The sequence below is a fragment of the Equus quagga genome, chromosome 3 (assembly GCF_021613505.1).
Source record: "Equus quagga isolate Etosha38 chromosome 3, UCLA_HA_Equagga_1.0, whole genome shotgun sequence".
NCBI lineage: Eukaryota > Metazoa > Chordata > Mammalia > Perissodactyla > Equidae > Equus > Equus quagga.
Window position 1 is genome coordinate 141,799,017 of NC_060269.1, and position 14,824 is coordinate 141,813,840.

Sequence of the window (14,824 nt, forward strand, 5' to 3'; positions counted from 1 at the left end):
ATGTCGTTAATTGTTTAAACATAAAGAGAATAATTAACCCAAAATTCAGGATAATGGTTAACTCTGAGGGATAGTGATGTACGTAATTTGAATAGGATGTAAGATAGAGCATCTTCAGTACCTTGAAACCTATTTTTTTAAGTTAGATGGTGGCTACTTGGGTATTTTTTTTAATAATATATATATATAACCTATACTTCCATATATATATAATTCATAATAAAAAATTTGTCTAATGAGAACTTAACAAAGTCAAGGAGACTGAAAAAGGATTTAGGGAGCTACACATACCATTAACCACTGGGCATTCATCATCTTTGGGATCCTGAAGTCGTGAAAGAGCAAGAACTGCCTGTATCCTCACATTTGGAATTTTATCTTTCAATCTAATAAGCATGGCTTCATTAATTTTATCAAACAAATCATCATCAATCTGGGCATTTTCTGGCATACTTCCCAAAAGCTTATTTATGAGCTGGCACGCTCTAAATCTAACCGCATTGCTGTTTGCTTCATGAGACTGAAACAGAAACAAATCAAAATGTATTCAGTCACATATCACTACTAAATAACCACATACCATTTGAATTCTATATGTTTAGCATTCAAGAAGTTACAACAGTAATTCATTCCTTGCAGAGAAACCATAATGCTACCTTGGCCCATATGAATACTAAACACACACAGTCCAGTCAGAAGTATTTGCTAAATTACGAGAGCACATTCCTCTTTGTTGGAACTTCTCTTCCAAAACAGAGAACTCATTTAAAACAAATGTGAGAACTGTTTAGAGAAGACACTAAATATTTAATGCTGGAGTTATTTTAAAAATCCACCTTTTAATCTTCATGACAGTTCTAATATTTCCTATAAAAGGGGGACGTTCACAGACGTTCTCAAATACCAGGTATTTCATTCTCTAAAATACACAAACTTCCAAACCCCTTTTAATATAGTACAATTTTCTACAATACTTCCCCAAAGTTCTAGTTTTCATAATACCTTTAATAGAAAAGTAAATAGGTAATTTAAAAGGCCACCATCTTCCTCTTCCTCATCATCTTCCGTCTCTGATTGGTGAAACGAAGTAACAAACTTCGCTGCAAATTCTATCACCCTCTCCACAGCTGGTTCTCGTTTGTAGATCACCATCGCATATTTAAGGTAATGAACGAACTCCTCATGAAAAACTATTTTATTACCCACCTGAAAGACAAAAGAAACGCTTCGCAAACTGCACGGATAAAATCCTCTTTTCCCAGCGTTACCCTAAGACTGCTGAAAGCACTAGCCGTAAACGGCCAAGCTAAAATCATTCTTTAGGAAACTCTCAATTATACAAACCATCAAAGGGGACGTAAATTGGCACGAATTTCTCTCCAGGGAAATGTACTTTTCCCAGGGAGAAAACAAACGTGAATTTGGACAATGAAAAGATTCCTTTGGTGCTTTGTTTCTTCTTTTCAATACCCTTGAATTCTCAATACGCCTTGGTACCGGTTTAAATATGCTTCACAAACAGCCCAAAATCAACAGCGGCTTTTACATTTTACCATATTTAGCCTTCCTTACACAGCAATTTCCTCTCGACATAACTTCACATCCTATCTCATATCCTCGAGCCCTGTTATATTGGCTTACAATTTTTCTTGGACTTCAAAATCATTTATTTTCCCGAAATTCATTGTCTTTTCACAGCTACACCACCCCCCCGCCCGCCAACCAACCAGTCCTGACACGCCCAGGGAGAGCCGGGTGCTAAGGACGCAGCCGTTCGTCGGTGGTCTGATTCAGCGTCCTAACGGCGGGGCGAGGGGAGAACCATCTGACTGGCGGTCGGCGGTGACCCGGGGACCACGACGACCGCGTCCGGAAGCCCCCCTCGGCGGACACTCGGAGCCCGGCGCTCGGAAACCTTCCCCTCCCCGTTCACCGCCCGATAAAGGATGAACGGTCCGCGCCGGCGGCCGCTGGGATGAAGGGGTGCCCGGGCGACCTCGGCGAGTCCCCAGGCCTCTCCTCCGCTGAACCGGGTCGGGAGGGTTAAGGAGGTTGGAGTCGCGGCGCGCCGAGTCCAGAGGGTCACGGGCGGCCCTGGGGGAGGCTGGCGGGGGCGGCGGGGAGCCGGGGCCGCGGGCCGGCCGCGCTTACCAGGCCGTAGGTGCGGCTCAGCGCCCTCACCAGCTTCGCCTGGTTCTGGTGCGGCTGCTGCGCCAGCTGAAAGGCCTCCTTAATCGGCAGCAGCCTCTTCTCCACCCCCATGGCGCCGGGACCCCGCGGGCACGAGCCCCGTCCGCGTGCGGCCACCGCAGCCGGACCCACCACCGGCCGAGTCTCCACAGAACCGCCTCAGCCTCCTATCAGCGGGCCGCTGGGCGCCCAGGGCGCGGTTACCGCCCCAGCGTTCAAAAATCTCCCGCGGGCGAAGGAAACACCGCGAGACTGCCGTGGGAGCGCCGCGAGGCCAGAGCGGGAAGAGACGGGTCCACCCACCTCAAGCCCCGCCGTTTGGGCGCATGCGCCTGGGGTGTATCCAGCCTTCGTCTGGGTGGGAAGGGGCGTTTCCAAGAGGAGGGACCGCAGGCTCGCCCGAAAGTGGTGTGAGCAGGCTGGGCGAGCGGAGCGGCGGTGCGACTGTTGGGACAGAGCTGGTGGCGCTAGGCTTAGGTGGGTCTTGCGGCTGGGCGTGAGGCGCGAAAGAAGACAGGATCCTCCATGGGTGAGAACAGGGAGTCTGGTGAGGGGAACAGTCCCTGCTCCGGCTGAAGGGGAGCAGGGATCCCGGGAGGAGGGGCTCCTTGGAGATCCCTCGAGAGGGGGAAGATGGGGCGTGCTGGAAGGCTGCCAGCGGCCCGGCTTCTGCGGAGAAGGGGGACGACCCGAGGCCTCCTGCTGGAGGCGGCCGCTGCCCTGTTAAGCCTTAGGTCCTTGGCTTGTGGCGGGTCTGCAAAGGGGGGGAGCAGTCTGGGGACTGCTGCGCAGCGAGGCGCGATGTAATTAGGCACAGCTTATTGTAAATGTAGCGGCTTTCGAGGCCTGGTTACTAAGGTGCAGAACGACATTGCCTTCAACCAAGGAGAACACAGAGAATGGAAAAGTGTCTGGTGTAGTGGTTAAGATAAGAAATTTGGAGTGCCTTGGAGCAAGAACTAAGTCTTTAAGCTTTTTTTAAAAACAACGGAATTACATCAGACAAAACGAACATCTCAGTACCCACAGACAGCTAAATAGATTACAAAGCCGCCCGTTCAGCCCTTTCCTATTGAATTACCTTCCTTCCCAGCTGTGACGGATTTTCTGAATTTACTGTTAATTTTTGTGTTAACGACATATGAATAAATCTCAGAATAAGTATGCTGGATTGTTTTCATGTCCTAACATATGAGTAATCATATATGCAATTTGCTTTTTCCAATCAGTTTTTTCGAGGTTTGTTCATATTGATACTTTTATATTAATAGCTTACACCTTATGGACTCTTATGTGCTAGGCAGTGTTATAAACTCTTCATTTAATCCTTACAAACAACCCCTGTAAGGTAACTTCTGTCTCCTTTTGAGATGAGGAAACTGAGACACAGGTTGCTGTAGTATTCTATTGTATGAATATGCTGTAATTTATTCATCCATTCTCTTCCTTCATATTCCTAATTCCTGAAACATTGTAGGTATTCAAATGCTAGTTAAAGTAATGAATATGGTAGCATTTGGGTTGCCAGTAATTTAAAAATTGCAAGATGTCTAATGTCTGGAAAGGCAAGTAGGATAAGTATTTTAGGTTAATCCTGGAGCAAAAGCATAGAGGCCTAAGAATGCATGGAATACATATACAGATAACATTTATAATCTCACTAGAGCTAAAATGTAGAATGCCTGGAAAGCTGTGGTGAAAGAAACCTAGAAAGTGCATTAATTTTTTAACCAAGTATATCCAGAATATTATCATTTCAACATGTAATATCATAACATTTTTAAGATTTTATTTTTTTCCTTTTTCTCCCAAAGCCCTTTGGTACATAATTGTGTATTAGTCGTAGGTCCTTCTACTTGTGGCATGTGGGATGCCGCCTCAGCATAGCTTGGTGAGCTGTGCCGTGTCCATGCCCGGGATTCAAACTGTCGAACCCCGGGCTGCCAAAGCAGAGTGGGGAAACTTAACCGCTCGGCCACGGGGCCAGCCCCTATAACATAAATTATTAATGAGATCATTTACTTTGTTTTTTTCCCTACTAAGTGTTTAAAGTTGGATATTATTTTACACTAGCCATATTTCAGGTGCTCAATAGGCACATGTGGCTAGTGGCTACAGTACTGGGCAGTGCAGAACTATACATTCTTACTTTGAGAACCACCGTATATACCATTCATTTTTTGTGTAAAGTCAACTGGTAAACTAAAAATTAAAACAAACTAATATTTGGAGGCATTTTTCTTAATCCATGGCCTTTAATTACTCAGCTTTCTTTATGCTTTAGATCTCTGCTACCTTTGTTGCTTTGTTTGTGAAGTTTCTAACAATATTGTTTCCTTTTTTTTTTATATGACTGTCTCACCACAAATGAGAGATGACCTCAGACCATTTGTCAGTTACTGAAGGATGAGAGGTCTGGCCACCAGAGGTCAGCCTAAGTATATTTAGATTAGATTTTTTTTTTTTTTTTTTTTAGGATTAATAGCATGGGGTTTTTTTCAGTATTTTTTAACATTATAATCTGAAAAACAAGAAAAAAGATACTGGATTTCAAAATGAAAAGGCAACCTTTGGAATAGGAGAAAATATTTGCAAACCTTGTGGCCCATAAGGAGTTAATATTCAAAATATATAAGGAACTCATACCACTCAAAAAAAACAAATAACCTTATTAGAAAATGAGCAAAGGACCTAAATAAACATTTTTCCAAAGAAGACATACAAATGATCATATGAAAAGATGCTCAACATCCCTAATCATCAGGGAAATGCAAATCAAAACCACAGTAAGATATCACTTCACACCTGTTAGGATGACTGTTATCAAAAAGTCAAGGGGCTTGTCCCATGGCCAAGTGGTTGAGTTCACTTGCTCTACTTTGGCAGCCTAGGGTTCCCCAGGTCACATCCTGGTCACAGACCTACACACCACTCATCGAGCCATGCTGTGGCAGCATCCCACATAGAAGAACTAGAATGATTCACAGCTAGGATATTCAACTGTGTGCTGGGGCTTTGGGGAGAAAAGGGAAAAAAAGGAAGATTGGCAACAGCTGTTAGCTCAGAGCCAGTCTTCCTCAAAAAAAGAAAAAGTCAAAAGATAAGTGTTGGTGAGGTTGTTCAAAAAAGGGAATCTGTTCATGTTGATGAGAACGTAGATCGATACAGCTATTATAGAAAACAGTATGGAGTTTCCTCAAAAAATATAAAAATATTTACCATATGCTCCAGCAATCTCAGTTCTCTCTGGACATATTTCAAAGGAAATAAAATCACTATCTCAAAGCCACATCTGTACTCCCATGTTTATTGCAGCATTATTCACAAGCCAAGATACGGAAACAGCCTAAGTGTCCATCAGAAGGGTGAATGGTAAAGATGTGGTATACATATATGTGTGTACACACACATACACAATGGCATACCATTCGATTTTAATAAAGAAGGAAATCCTAGAATTTGAACAACCTGGAGGATATTCCACTAAGCAAAATAAGCCAGACACAGAAAGACAGGTACTTCATGCTCCTACTTATATGTGGAATCTAAAAAAGTCAACTCAAACTCATGGTAACTAGAAGACGAATGGTCATTACCAATGGCTGGGGGATAGAGGAAATGAGATACTGGTCAAAGGGTATAAACTTTTAGTTATAAGATGAATGAGTTCTGGAGACCTCATGTACAGCATCGTAGCTATAGTTAATAATTATGTCTACTTCAAATTTGCTAAGACAGTAGATCTTAAGTGTTTTTACCACACTCACACAAAAATGGTAACTGAGGTGATGAATATGTTAATTAGCTTGATTGTAGTAATCATTTCATAGTGAATACATATGTCAAAAAACATGACATTGTACATGTTAAATATATAAAACTTCTCAGTCATACCTCAATAAAGCTGATAAAAAAGTTGCTATATTAAACTTAAACATCAGTGTCACTGCCTTAAAGCTTACCTGTGTCTTGACTTTTGCTTTTAGTGCTGTGGGAAAAAAGAACAAATAATAGCAACTATGGGAATAAATCTGTTCTTGGTAAACTTAGTTTACCATAGTTGAAGAAATAACAAAACTAAAGAATTTTTATGGTAGGGCTGTTTAGTTCTGAAATTACAGAAAAATCATTCTTTAAAGGTAAATTATACATGGGAGTGTATAGAGTAGGTGCGATTAATTCACTTTTGATATGGGAAAATTATGCACATGGAATGTAAAGGAGTAACAGTGATGAGTTCACTCGAATTTATACATGCCTTCAAAGAAACTGTCTTATTTCTGCTAAAAAATGTAGAGAGCCTTTTAAAGAGTGCTTTGAGTAACATAGTAACTGAAGTATAGCCAATTAATAATCTTGCTGATGGAATCTGGCATAAATGAAACTAGTAAGGATGTAAGAGGACAGAAGAATTAAAAGCTAACAGCTTCGCCTGTCTCAATTAGTAAAATGAAAACTTATGGTGTGTTTTGAATTTTTTTGTTTTCAGATTGAACTGGGTAATAATATTATAAACTTCAAAGTATTTGCATTCATATTCTTAAAGATGAAGTTATAAGCAGTTCCTCTTATATTGCTTTAATAACATCCTCTTTGTTGATCCTGCTTTAAAAAAATTGTTTCATTTGTCTTTGTCCAACATATTACCAAATTACCTGAATATAATTTGGGAATTTTTATCTCCCTAGAATAAAAATAGCATATGCTTGTACTGTTACTTACAGTAGACCTTTGTAATTCTCCCATTAATTCTTTCAAAAAATTTACTAAGCGCCTAATATGTGCCACACACTGCTGGGAACTGAATTAGTTAAAAGAATGTGTGGAAGCCAGAGAAATATTCTTTAGAGGAATATTACTGACATGAAGCCGTACCATATGGCCTTAAAAGCACATCAGTATGTATTCGAAACTAGAGATGTTTACTGACTTTCATTTTGGAAATCACTCCTACAGAATGGCATAAATGAGATGTTGATATTTTGTTTTTTGCTATTTTCATTTAGAGCTATGCCTTTAGTCCATCTGTGTTGCTGTGTATATTTCTAATTTGCTTTCACCACATCTTACCTATCCACTCCTCCATGATGGAAACCTGGAATGCTTCTAATTCCTTACCGTCAAAGATGAAGCTTCAGGGTACATGTTGGTCTTATGAAGAATCTCTTTGCAATATATTCCCAAGAGTAGAATTGCTGGATTGTGAGACATGCAAATACTCAGTTTGGCTAAGGAGTGCTGCCAGAATTCCTCTTCAGAAAGGTTACCCCAGTCTATAAACCCACCAGTAGTGCTGGTTCCTTAAGGAGTTCCTTCAGCCTCCTCACTAACACTTGGCATTGTCCAGTTTTCTAATTTTTTCTAAACTAACAGAATAATGTGATATAGTTAGTGGCCTGTGGATTTTCTGTCTTGTAAATTGGATTTTTTTTTTTTGAGGACGATTAGCCCTGAGCTAACTGCTGCCAATCCTCCTCTTTTCACTAAGGAAGACTGGCCCTGAGCTAACATCCATGCCCATCTTCCTCTACTTTATATATGGAACGCCTACCACAGCATGGCGTGCCAAGCAGTGCCATGTCTGCACCTGGGATCCAAACCCGCGAACCCTGGGCCACCAAAGCGGAATGTGCACACTTAACCACTACGCCACCGGGCTGGCCCTAAACTGAATATTTTTGTCCTTTGCCCATTTCTTTACTGAGGTTGCTACCTTTTATTTGTTGTTAATTTGTACTTAACTTTGTTCTTGATGTCTTTAGTTCGACCCAGAAATGATTAATTTTGTTGTGACTAAATTCATCATTTTTTGTTCTTGTGCTTTGTGTTTTTTTATTTAAGAAGTCTTTCCCTGGCCCTAAGTCACAAAGATGTTCTTCTGCATTGTGTTCTATTGACTATATGGTTTTACCACTCTTGTTTAGGTTTTACCATTCTTATTTACCATCATGGGTCCTCCTTTGTATGTGTATATACCTTTTTATAGGTATACAGTTTTATTTTTCTTCATATAATGAGCCAGATTCACCAGTGTTAGGTACTAAATGCATTCATTCCCCCTTGATTTGTGTGCTAACTTTATTGTATACTACATTCCAAACTTTTATATGGCTCTGTTTCTGAGCCTTGTTCTGTTCCATTGGACTACTTGTCTTTTCTTACTCTAACTCCATCGTATTTTAATGTCTGAGACTTTTGTAGTATGTGTTAATATCTTGTAGGCCAAGAATCCCCTTTGCTCTTCTGTTCAAATAGTTGATTTGTCTATATGTGGAATTTTATTGTTTCTATATTAGGATTATATAAATTAATTTAGAAAAGGTTGTTTCAATATTCATTTGTCCCATCCAAGAGCATGGAATGTCTGTTTATTTTAATTCATCTTCTTTCCCTTCTTCATAGAGGTGTTGTATATTATTGATTAGTTCCTAGATCCTTTAGAGGTTTGGTGTTTTGTTTTCCTCTATCATGAAAGGTATTTATGTAATAAATTTTCTAGTTAGTATTGCTGGTCTAGAAGTTAAGAATGCCTGGGTTCAAATCCTGACTCTTTTACTTGGTAGATGTATGACCTTGGGCAGGTCGCTTAAACATCATGTGTAAAATGGGGACAATAAAGGTACCTATCTTACAGGGTCGTCAGGAAAATTTTAGACATGTTTACATCTGTACAGTTCCTAGAATAGTACCTGACAAAGTAGTAAGTGCTATAAAAATAAATTAATGAATAATTCATAGGTTAATCTCAGATCCAGGAACTTTCTTGAGCTCTTTTGTTAGCTCTAATAGTTTATATGTTCCTTTTTTTTAACTAGATGACCACATCATCTGTAAATTAATAGTTTTATCTCTTTTCTTCCAGTGCTTACACCTGTCTTTTCTTATAACGTGGATTAGGACTTTCGGTATTTTGTCAGTATCAGTTATCAGGATCATCCATACCTAATTTCATTTTTAAAGGGAATATATCTAAAGTTATTCTTTTTGGATAATATTTGCTGAAAATTTTTGGTGGATAACCTTCACCAGGTAGAGAAGGTAACTTTCTCTTCCTAGTTTGGGAAGATTCTTTTGTTTTCTAAAGCATAAATGGGTGTTGATTAGAAGCTAAAAAAGGTTAAATATCCACAGTTGATAAAATTATCTGGTCTTTTTTTTTTTTTTGCTTTGTTGCTGTGGTGTCTTGTAAATTTTCTAAAGTTAAGATAGCCTTGCTTTCCTGGGATAAGTTCTATATGATTATAACATATTCTTTTTTTCTTTAACAAAACTACTAGATTTTGTTAGGTAATCTTTGGAATTTTTGTAAGTGAAAAGAGCCTATACTTTTCTTATTTGGTTCATCTCTAGATTTGGAATTAATATTTTATCTTCATAAAAGGAGCTATTTACTTTATTTGCTTTTTGCTTTTTTCTGGAACAAGTTATATAAAATAGGTATTAGTTCCCTTGGAAGTTTGGTGAAACTCACTTATAAAACCATATGGGCCTGCTGTACAAGGTTGTTGCCTTTTCAGTTTCTTTAATACTTCCTGGTCTATTCTAGTCCAAGTTATCTATTTCTTCCTGTGTGAATTTTACTATTTTATATTCTTCTAGAATTTAGCCATATCATCTAGATTTTCACATTTTAGCATATATTTGTCATGGTTTTTTTTAACCTCTTTTTTGTTATTTTTATTTTTATTTTTTGAGGGAGTTTGGCCCTGAACTAACATCTGTTGCCAATCTTCCTCTTTTTTTTTTTTTATTCTCCCCAAAGCCCCAGTACATAGTTGTATATCCTAGTTATAGGTCATTCTAGTTCTATGTGGGATGCTACCACAGCATGGCTTGATGAGTGGTGTGTAGGTCCACACCCAGGATCCAAACCTGTGAACCCCAGGCTGCTGGAGCAGAGCATACAAACTTAACCACTCAGCCATGGAGCTAGCCCCTCTTTTTTGTTATTTTTAAATCTTTTAATAAGTCTCACCAGTTTCGTTTTTCTTATTTATATTTTCAGAAAACCATCTTGTAATTTTATCAGTCTTCTCTAATGTTCTTTCATGTACTATTTTGCTTCTGCTTTTATTATTTCCTTCTTGCTTATTTTGCTTTCGCTGTTTTCCATTATCATGAATTGAATACTGAACTTGTGGATATTTAAACTTCCTCATTTTCCCTATCAATGTATTCAAAGCTATAAATTTCTTTTAGGTACATATTTGGCCATGTCCCACAAATTTTGCCTTGTAGAGTTTATATTATTATTCACTTTTAATATTTCTTAATATGTTTTATGACTTCCATTTTAATCCATGAGTTATTTAGTTTCCCAACATAGGGTTGCTTTTAACCAACCTTTCATATTACTTTTATTGCATTACAATCAGAGAATTTAGTCTGAATGAAATTGATCTAGATCCCAACAAGCACATCTGAAGGTGACAAGACGACTGTTGTAGCTCTCTATTTAAGTTTGAGGCATAAGGGATCTGCTTTTACACATGTAATTTTCTGGGCTAGGACTGCAAACTAAAAAAGAAACTGGCCCAGATATGTACCAACGAAGGATTAAAATGGCCCCAGGCTCTCCTTCCCTATTTTGTGATTGTGGGAGCCATTCCCAATAGAAAAATCTAAGTCTACTTAAGCCTATGAGATAGAGATGGGAAAGCCAAGAAGGCTTCTTGTTCAGCGTCCATGTTCTGGTGTACTCTTTATTATAAAGTTGGACAATAATGTTACCCACTGCTTTCAGGCTTTAATATCATGTCTCTAGTCTTCTCATTCACAGGTTAAGACTACCTTTCCAGATAGTCCAACAACTAAGTCACCAATTTCCAAGGGCATTTGCACCACCTATGGAAAACATCCGATCTGTGCACACCAGATATCCTTGACAACTCATCCCACCATCCCCCTGCACAAAAGTTGCCGTACCAGCGGACAACGAAGGCGACCACTGAGTTTCTTTTTATCACCAAGTAGATATACTATCCCTGCCAACAAAACAGAGTACACAAAGTGTCTCTTCACAATATCATGACCACTTGAGACCCTGCTAAGAAAATCAGCTTGCCTAGATGAGCACCCTGTCTCTCCTTGGTTAGCCAGGATTTGAAGGAGAGCTTCTGTCCTGTGCTGCTGGTAAGTGACTGACACTTTTACACACTGAACTGGTCCTGAGAACTGAGATGTCTTCTTTGTAAGTGAAGAATATACAACATAATCTTGAAGGACTGCACAGTGGTGCGAGCCAGAAGCATACTGTGTGTGTGTGTAATGGACTGAGAAACAGACAAATTAATCTTGTTGAAAGGATTTTTCATCTTTTGTTTATTTGCCAGTGTTAGCCAGTGTTTTGCTGGCTTAGATTGTTGCCTTTTTCTGGTTCCTTTTGTCTCTTCTCTTCTGATGGGTCCCAGAAATCCCTCTCCTGACCCCTTATCAGAATCAGAAAGTGAGGAAGAAGAGAACGCTAAGTACCTCAATGAGAGTTCTGGGGAAGAGTGGGATTCCTCTGAAGAAGAGGACCCTGTGGTGCCCAACCTAACGCCTCTTGAGAGTCTTGCCTGGCAGGTTAAGTGCCTTTTAAAATACTCTACAACTTGGAAACCTTTAAATCCTAATTCCTGGTTATATCATGCTAAACTCTTGGATCTAAGCACACCGGTCCATATACTTCGAGAGATAGGTCTAAGACTCTCCCATTGTTCCCACTGTGTACCAAAACTGGAACCAATTCCTGAGTGGCCTCCTCTGGCTTCTTGTGGAGTCCCACCTTTTCAAAAGCCCCTTATAAGTCCCAGCCGGCTTTCTAGAGATCATGCCACTCTAAATGGAGCACTGCAATTTGCCACCAAACAGTTAAGCCGAACATTGAGTAGAGCCACTCCCATACCTGAATACCTAAAACGGATCCCTAATTCATGTGTGTCTGGTTGTTGCTGCGGCTGGTTAACTAAAACAGTTAAGGAAACAACCCGCACTGAACCCATCAACACTACTTACTCCTACACTGACTTCCAAAAGGCAGTTAACAAACTCCTAACAGCATCACTATAAAGATCCACCATTTGTTCTGATATCTGTCATGTTGTTACAGGAGTACAAAGTTACACAGCCTGCAGTTGAGAAACTAATGGCTTCTCAACCAAACTATACCCTGTCCTGACAGGCTGCAGTACTGCCAAGTACTGAATATTTACCCAAGAGTCCCATAACTCTCTACAGAAAATGTGCATTGTGAGCATTCCCTTTGACAGACCATGTCAATAAAATGAGAACTTCAATGGAGAATTAGTCAAAGGGACCATATCATAAAAGATAAGTTGACTATTCTCCACACTCAGTTCTCCCCCCAGTTAATTCCGCCTTTCTGAATGGACTCTAACTAAATGTCTAATTATTAATGAGACGGAAAAAGTAGGCCACTACCCCTTTTGTTACCCAACCTTAGAACAGCCATTGTGGAAAGTGGGACGTTAGCTACTCCTAGTAATACCTTTCTGACATTCATTTCTAGGGAGGTAGTTGAAGTAAATTGAATAACTAGACAAAAGAAAATGGCAGGAATATCGATTTATCTCCCAGCTTTTGTATAGACAGGCCTATAGATGACACCCTTTAGGGATTCCTGTTTTTGGGGAAGGGAATATAGTGTCAAACTTAGCCTACACTACTCCAGACCTATCACGGTACCTGCAGTTACAGTATAAACATTTATATCATAGGCTGCCACCCGGGGGTCTCTAGCTAAATTGACGTATAAGATCGTACCTGGGGATTAAACAGACACTTGTTTTGTAGGCAATATGTTTCTTGCATCTTGGCAGCCAAACTTTAGGTAAGAGCAAATAAAACACATTCTAAAAGACCAACAGAGAAGGATTAAGAGAGCATTTATGCACTTTCCACATCCATTGCAAACTTTTTCAGGAACATTTCTAACTTTAAAGAACCTTACTACAGAAAATCTTAGCCTGATACAATCTGAAGTTAAAGAGTTTTTTAGCGTTATTGTTTCTACATAGATTAACGTTAGATTTCCTTCTACCTAAACAAAGAATATGTACCCTTGTAAATGAGTCTTGCTGTGTTTATTTACGTGAGTAAATAAAATGTATGAGACCATTAAATCTTTTCACACACATACAATGAAGAGTGAAGCCTGTGTGTGAGTCTGGTTGACTGACATCTAAAGGGACTCAGAAGACAGATTGTTAAAGATAGAACAATATATCCTTTTCCTTGTTTTAGTTTAACCTTTTCCTATTCTCCATGTTAAGTGCTGTATACAATGTGGCATCAAAAAATCGAAGCGTTAGCGGAATCACAAATTTTATAAATGTTTAGCAACTTTAAAGAGAGAGAAGAATGTTTATAACTTAATGAGTTATTTCTTCTGAGCTTTAGTTGTCTTAAGAAAAAAGGAGGGAATTGTAGTAGGTAGAAAAAAATATTTGTTAGTGGAAAATTACTCAACTGAAACCATATCATACTGTTAGTGTAACTGAATGTATCAGAAACTGTTCCTATGTAGATGTTCTGTGAAACTGGTTTTTAAAATGTTACGAGAACCTGTTTCTTTTTTTAAGGGGGAGGTGGGACAATGTGGGGAGGTCTAACAATTAAAATATGTTGATGTTTATGTAACCATAATATGTTTCTTTTTCTGTGGGGGGGGGTATAAAAGTGCCTTGCTCATGAGCACATTTTTTCTATTCCCCCCAAAAGGAACCCTTTCCCCAGCTTCGCAGCTGAATAAACCAACAGCTTTGTACGTGCTGAACAGAGTATGGTCATTTGTTCTCAACAAATGAAATAGATCTTGCTTTACTCAAGGTATATTCAATATTCATTAAGTGCTGAATAGAATCCATAGATAATAGTATCTGTATCTATACAGTGTCTCTGATAGGAGGAGCCTTAGCAGCTCTAGAAAAGAAACATTATTGAAGAAAATGCCAAATATTCAGTCAAGACCCAGATTTGAACCTATTTGTTTGTATATGTTAAGTAATTCCAGGTTGCGCAAAATGATCGGTACCTGAATAAACCTTTAAGCCTTTACTATTTGTGTGCCATGGATGTGGGGTTAGGAGTGGATTTACCACTGTCGTACTCCCTACGTGGGCCTTTGGTTAAACGCACTCACCATAATTAGGATAAAGAAGGACAAATTTATTTTCTGTTTAGAGAAATATTTATCAAAGGAGTAAGGGAAACAATTTCTAAACCAATAGACATTAATGTTACCTAAGGTATTGTTCTCTTGGTGCAGATAGGCAGCCTCTTTTTGTTGACGCAGCCCAGATACCTTGAGCCTGGAAGACCATAATCATGTTTTTTAAACCCATCAGCTTCCTCAGAAAAGGAAAACATCAATACATGGCAGGAGGAAGGCAGATTTTAGGTCACTTTTAGGGGATTATCCTGGTGGGACTCCTATGACAACCATCTATCTAAAAAAATTTCTCTATGATGAAAACAGTATTTTGATATTAGAGTAGATTGTTAAAGCAGTTAAGGACCTTAGAAGTCACTTGGGTTATTTTCTTACTGATACATGAAGGCTCTTACATTTCTAATAGATGATTTTCTGCTTTTGGTTCCAGTACTAGAGAACTCAAGTGTCTTTTGGAGTAGC

General features: G+C 39.2%; 2 protein-coding genes across 5 annotated transcripts in view; one reads left to right on the forward strand and one right to left on the reverse strand.

Moving 5' to 3' along the window:
* The window catches only part of NCAPG (non-SMC condensin I complex subunit G), a 41,334-nt gene extending 38,987 nt beyond the window's left edge, over positions 1 to 2,347 (reverse strand). Inside the window, exons 1-3 of the mRNA XM_046655818.1 lie at positions 2,152 to 2,347; positions 1,003 to 1,206; positions 292 to 520 (exon numbers count right to left, since the gene is read on the reverse strand). Of these exons, the coding sequence (XP_046511774.1) occupies positions 292 to 520; positions 1,003 to 1,206; positions 2,152 to 2,262 (544 nt within the window). The 5' untranslated portion in view covers positions 2,263 to 2,347. The remainder of the gene's footprint in view (positions 1 to 291; positions 521 to 1,002; positions 1,207 to 2,151) is intronic.
* A 187-nt stretch (positions 2,348 to 2,534) lies between these two features.
* DCAF16 (DDB1 and CUL4 associated factor 16) lies at positions 2,535 to 13,966 on the forward strand. 4 transcript variants are annotated; one of them, XM_046657509.1, is made up of 2 exons: positions 2,535 to 2,667; positions 10,970 to 13,966. In XM_046657509.1, exon 2 carries the CDS (start codon positions 11,590 to 11,592, stop codon positions 12,238 to 12,240), a length of 651 nt encoding a protein of 216 aa, XP_046513465.1. In that variant the 5' UTR covers positions 2,535 to 2,667; positions 10,970 to 11,589; the 3' UTR covers positions 12,241 to 13,966. The 4 variants fall into 4 exon arrangements, with proteins under 4 accessions (XP_046513465.1, XP_046513463.1, XP_046513466.1 ...); XM_046657507.1 differs by having other exon boundaries at positions 2,583 to 2,667; positions 10,955 to 13,966; XM_046657510.1 differs by having other exon boundaries at positions 2,603 to 2,719; positions 10,955 to 13,966.
* Positions 13,967 to 14,824: the final 858 nt, after the last annotated feature.

Bases quoted from the DNA above. Each gene is read 5' to 3' on its own strand.
- DCAF16 (XM_046657509.1), top strand. From the start codon at position 11,590: ATGGGTCCCAGAAATCCCTCTCCTGACCCCTTATCAGAATCAGAAAGT.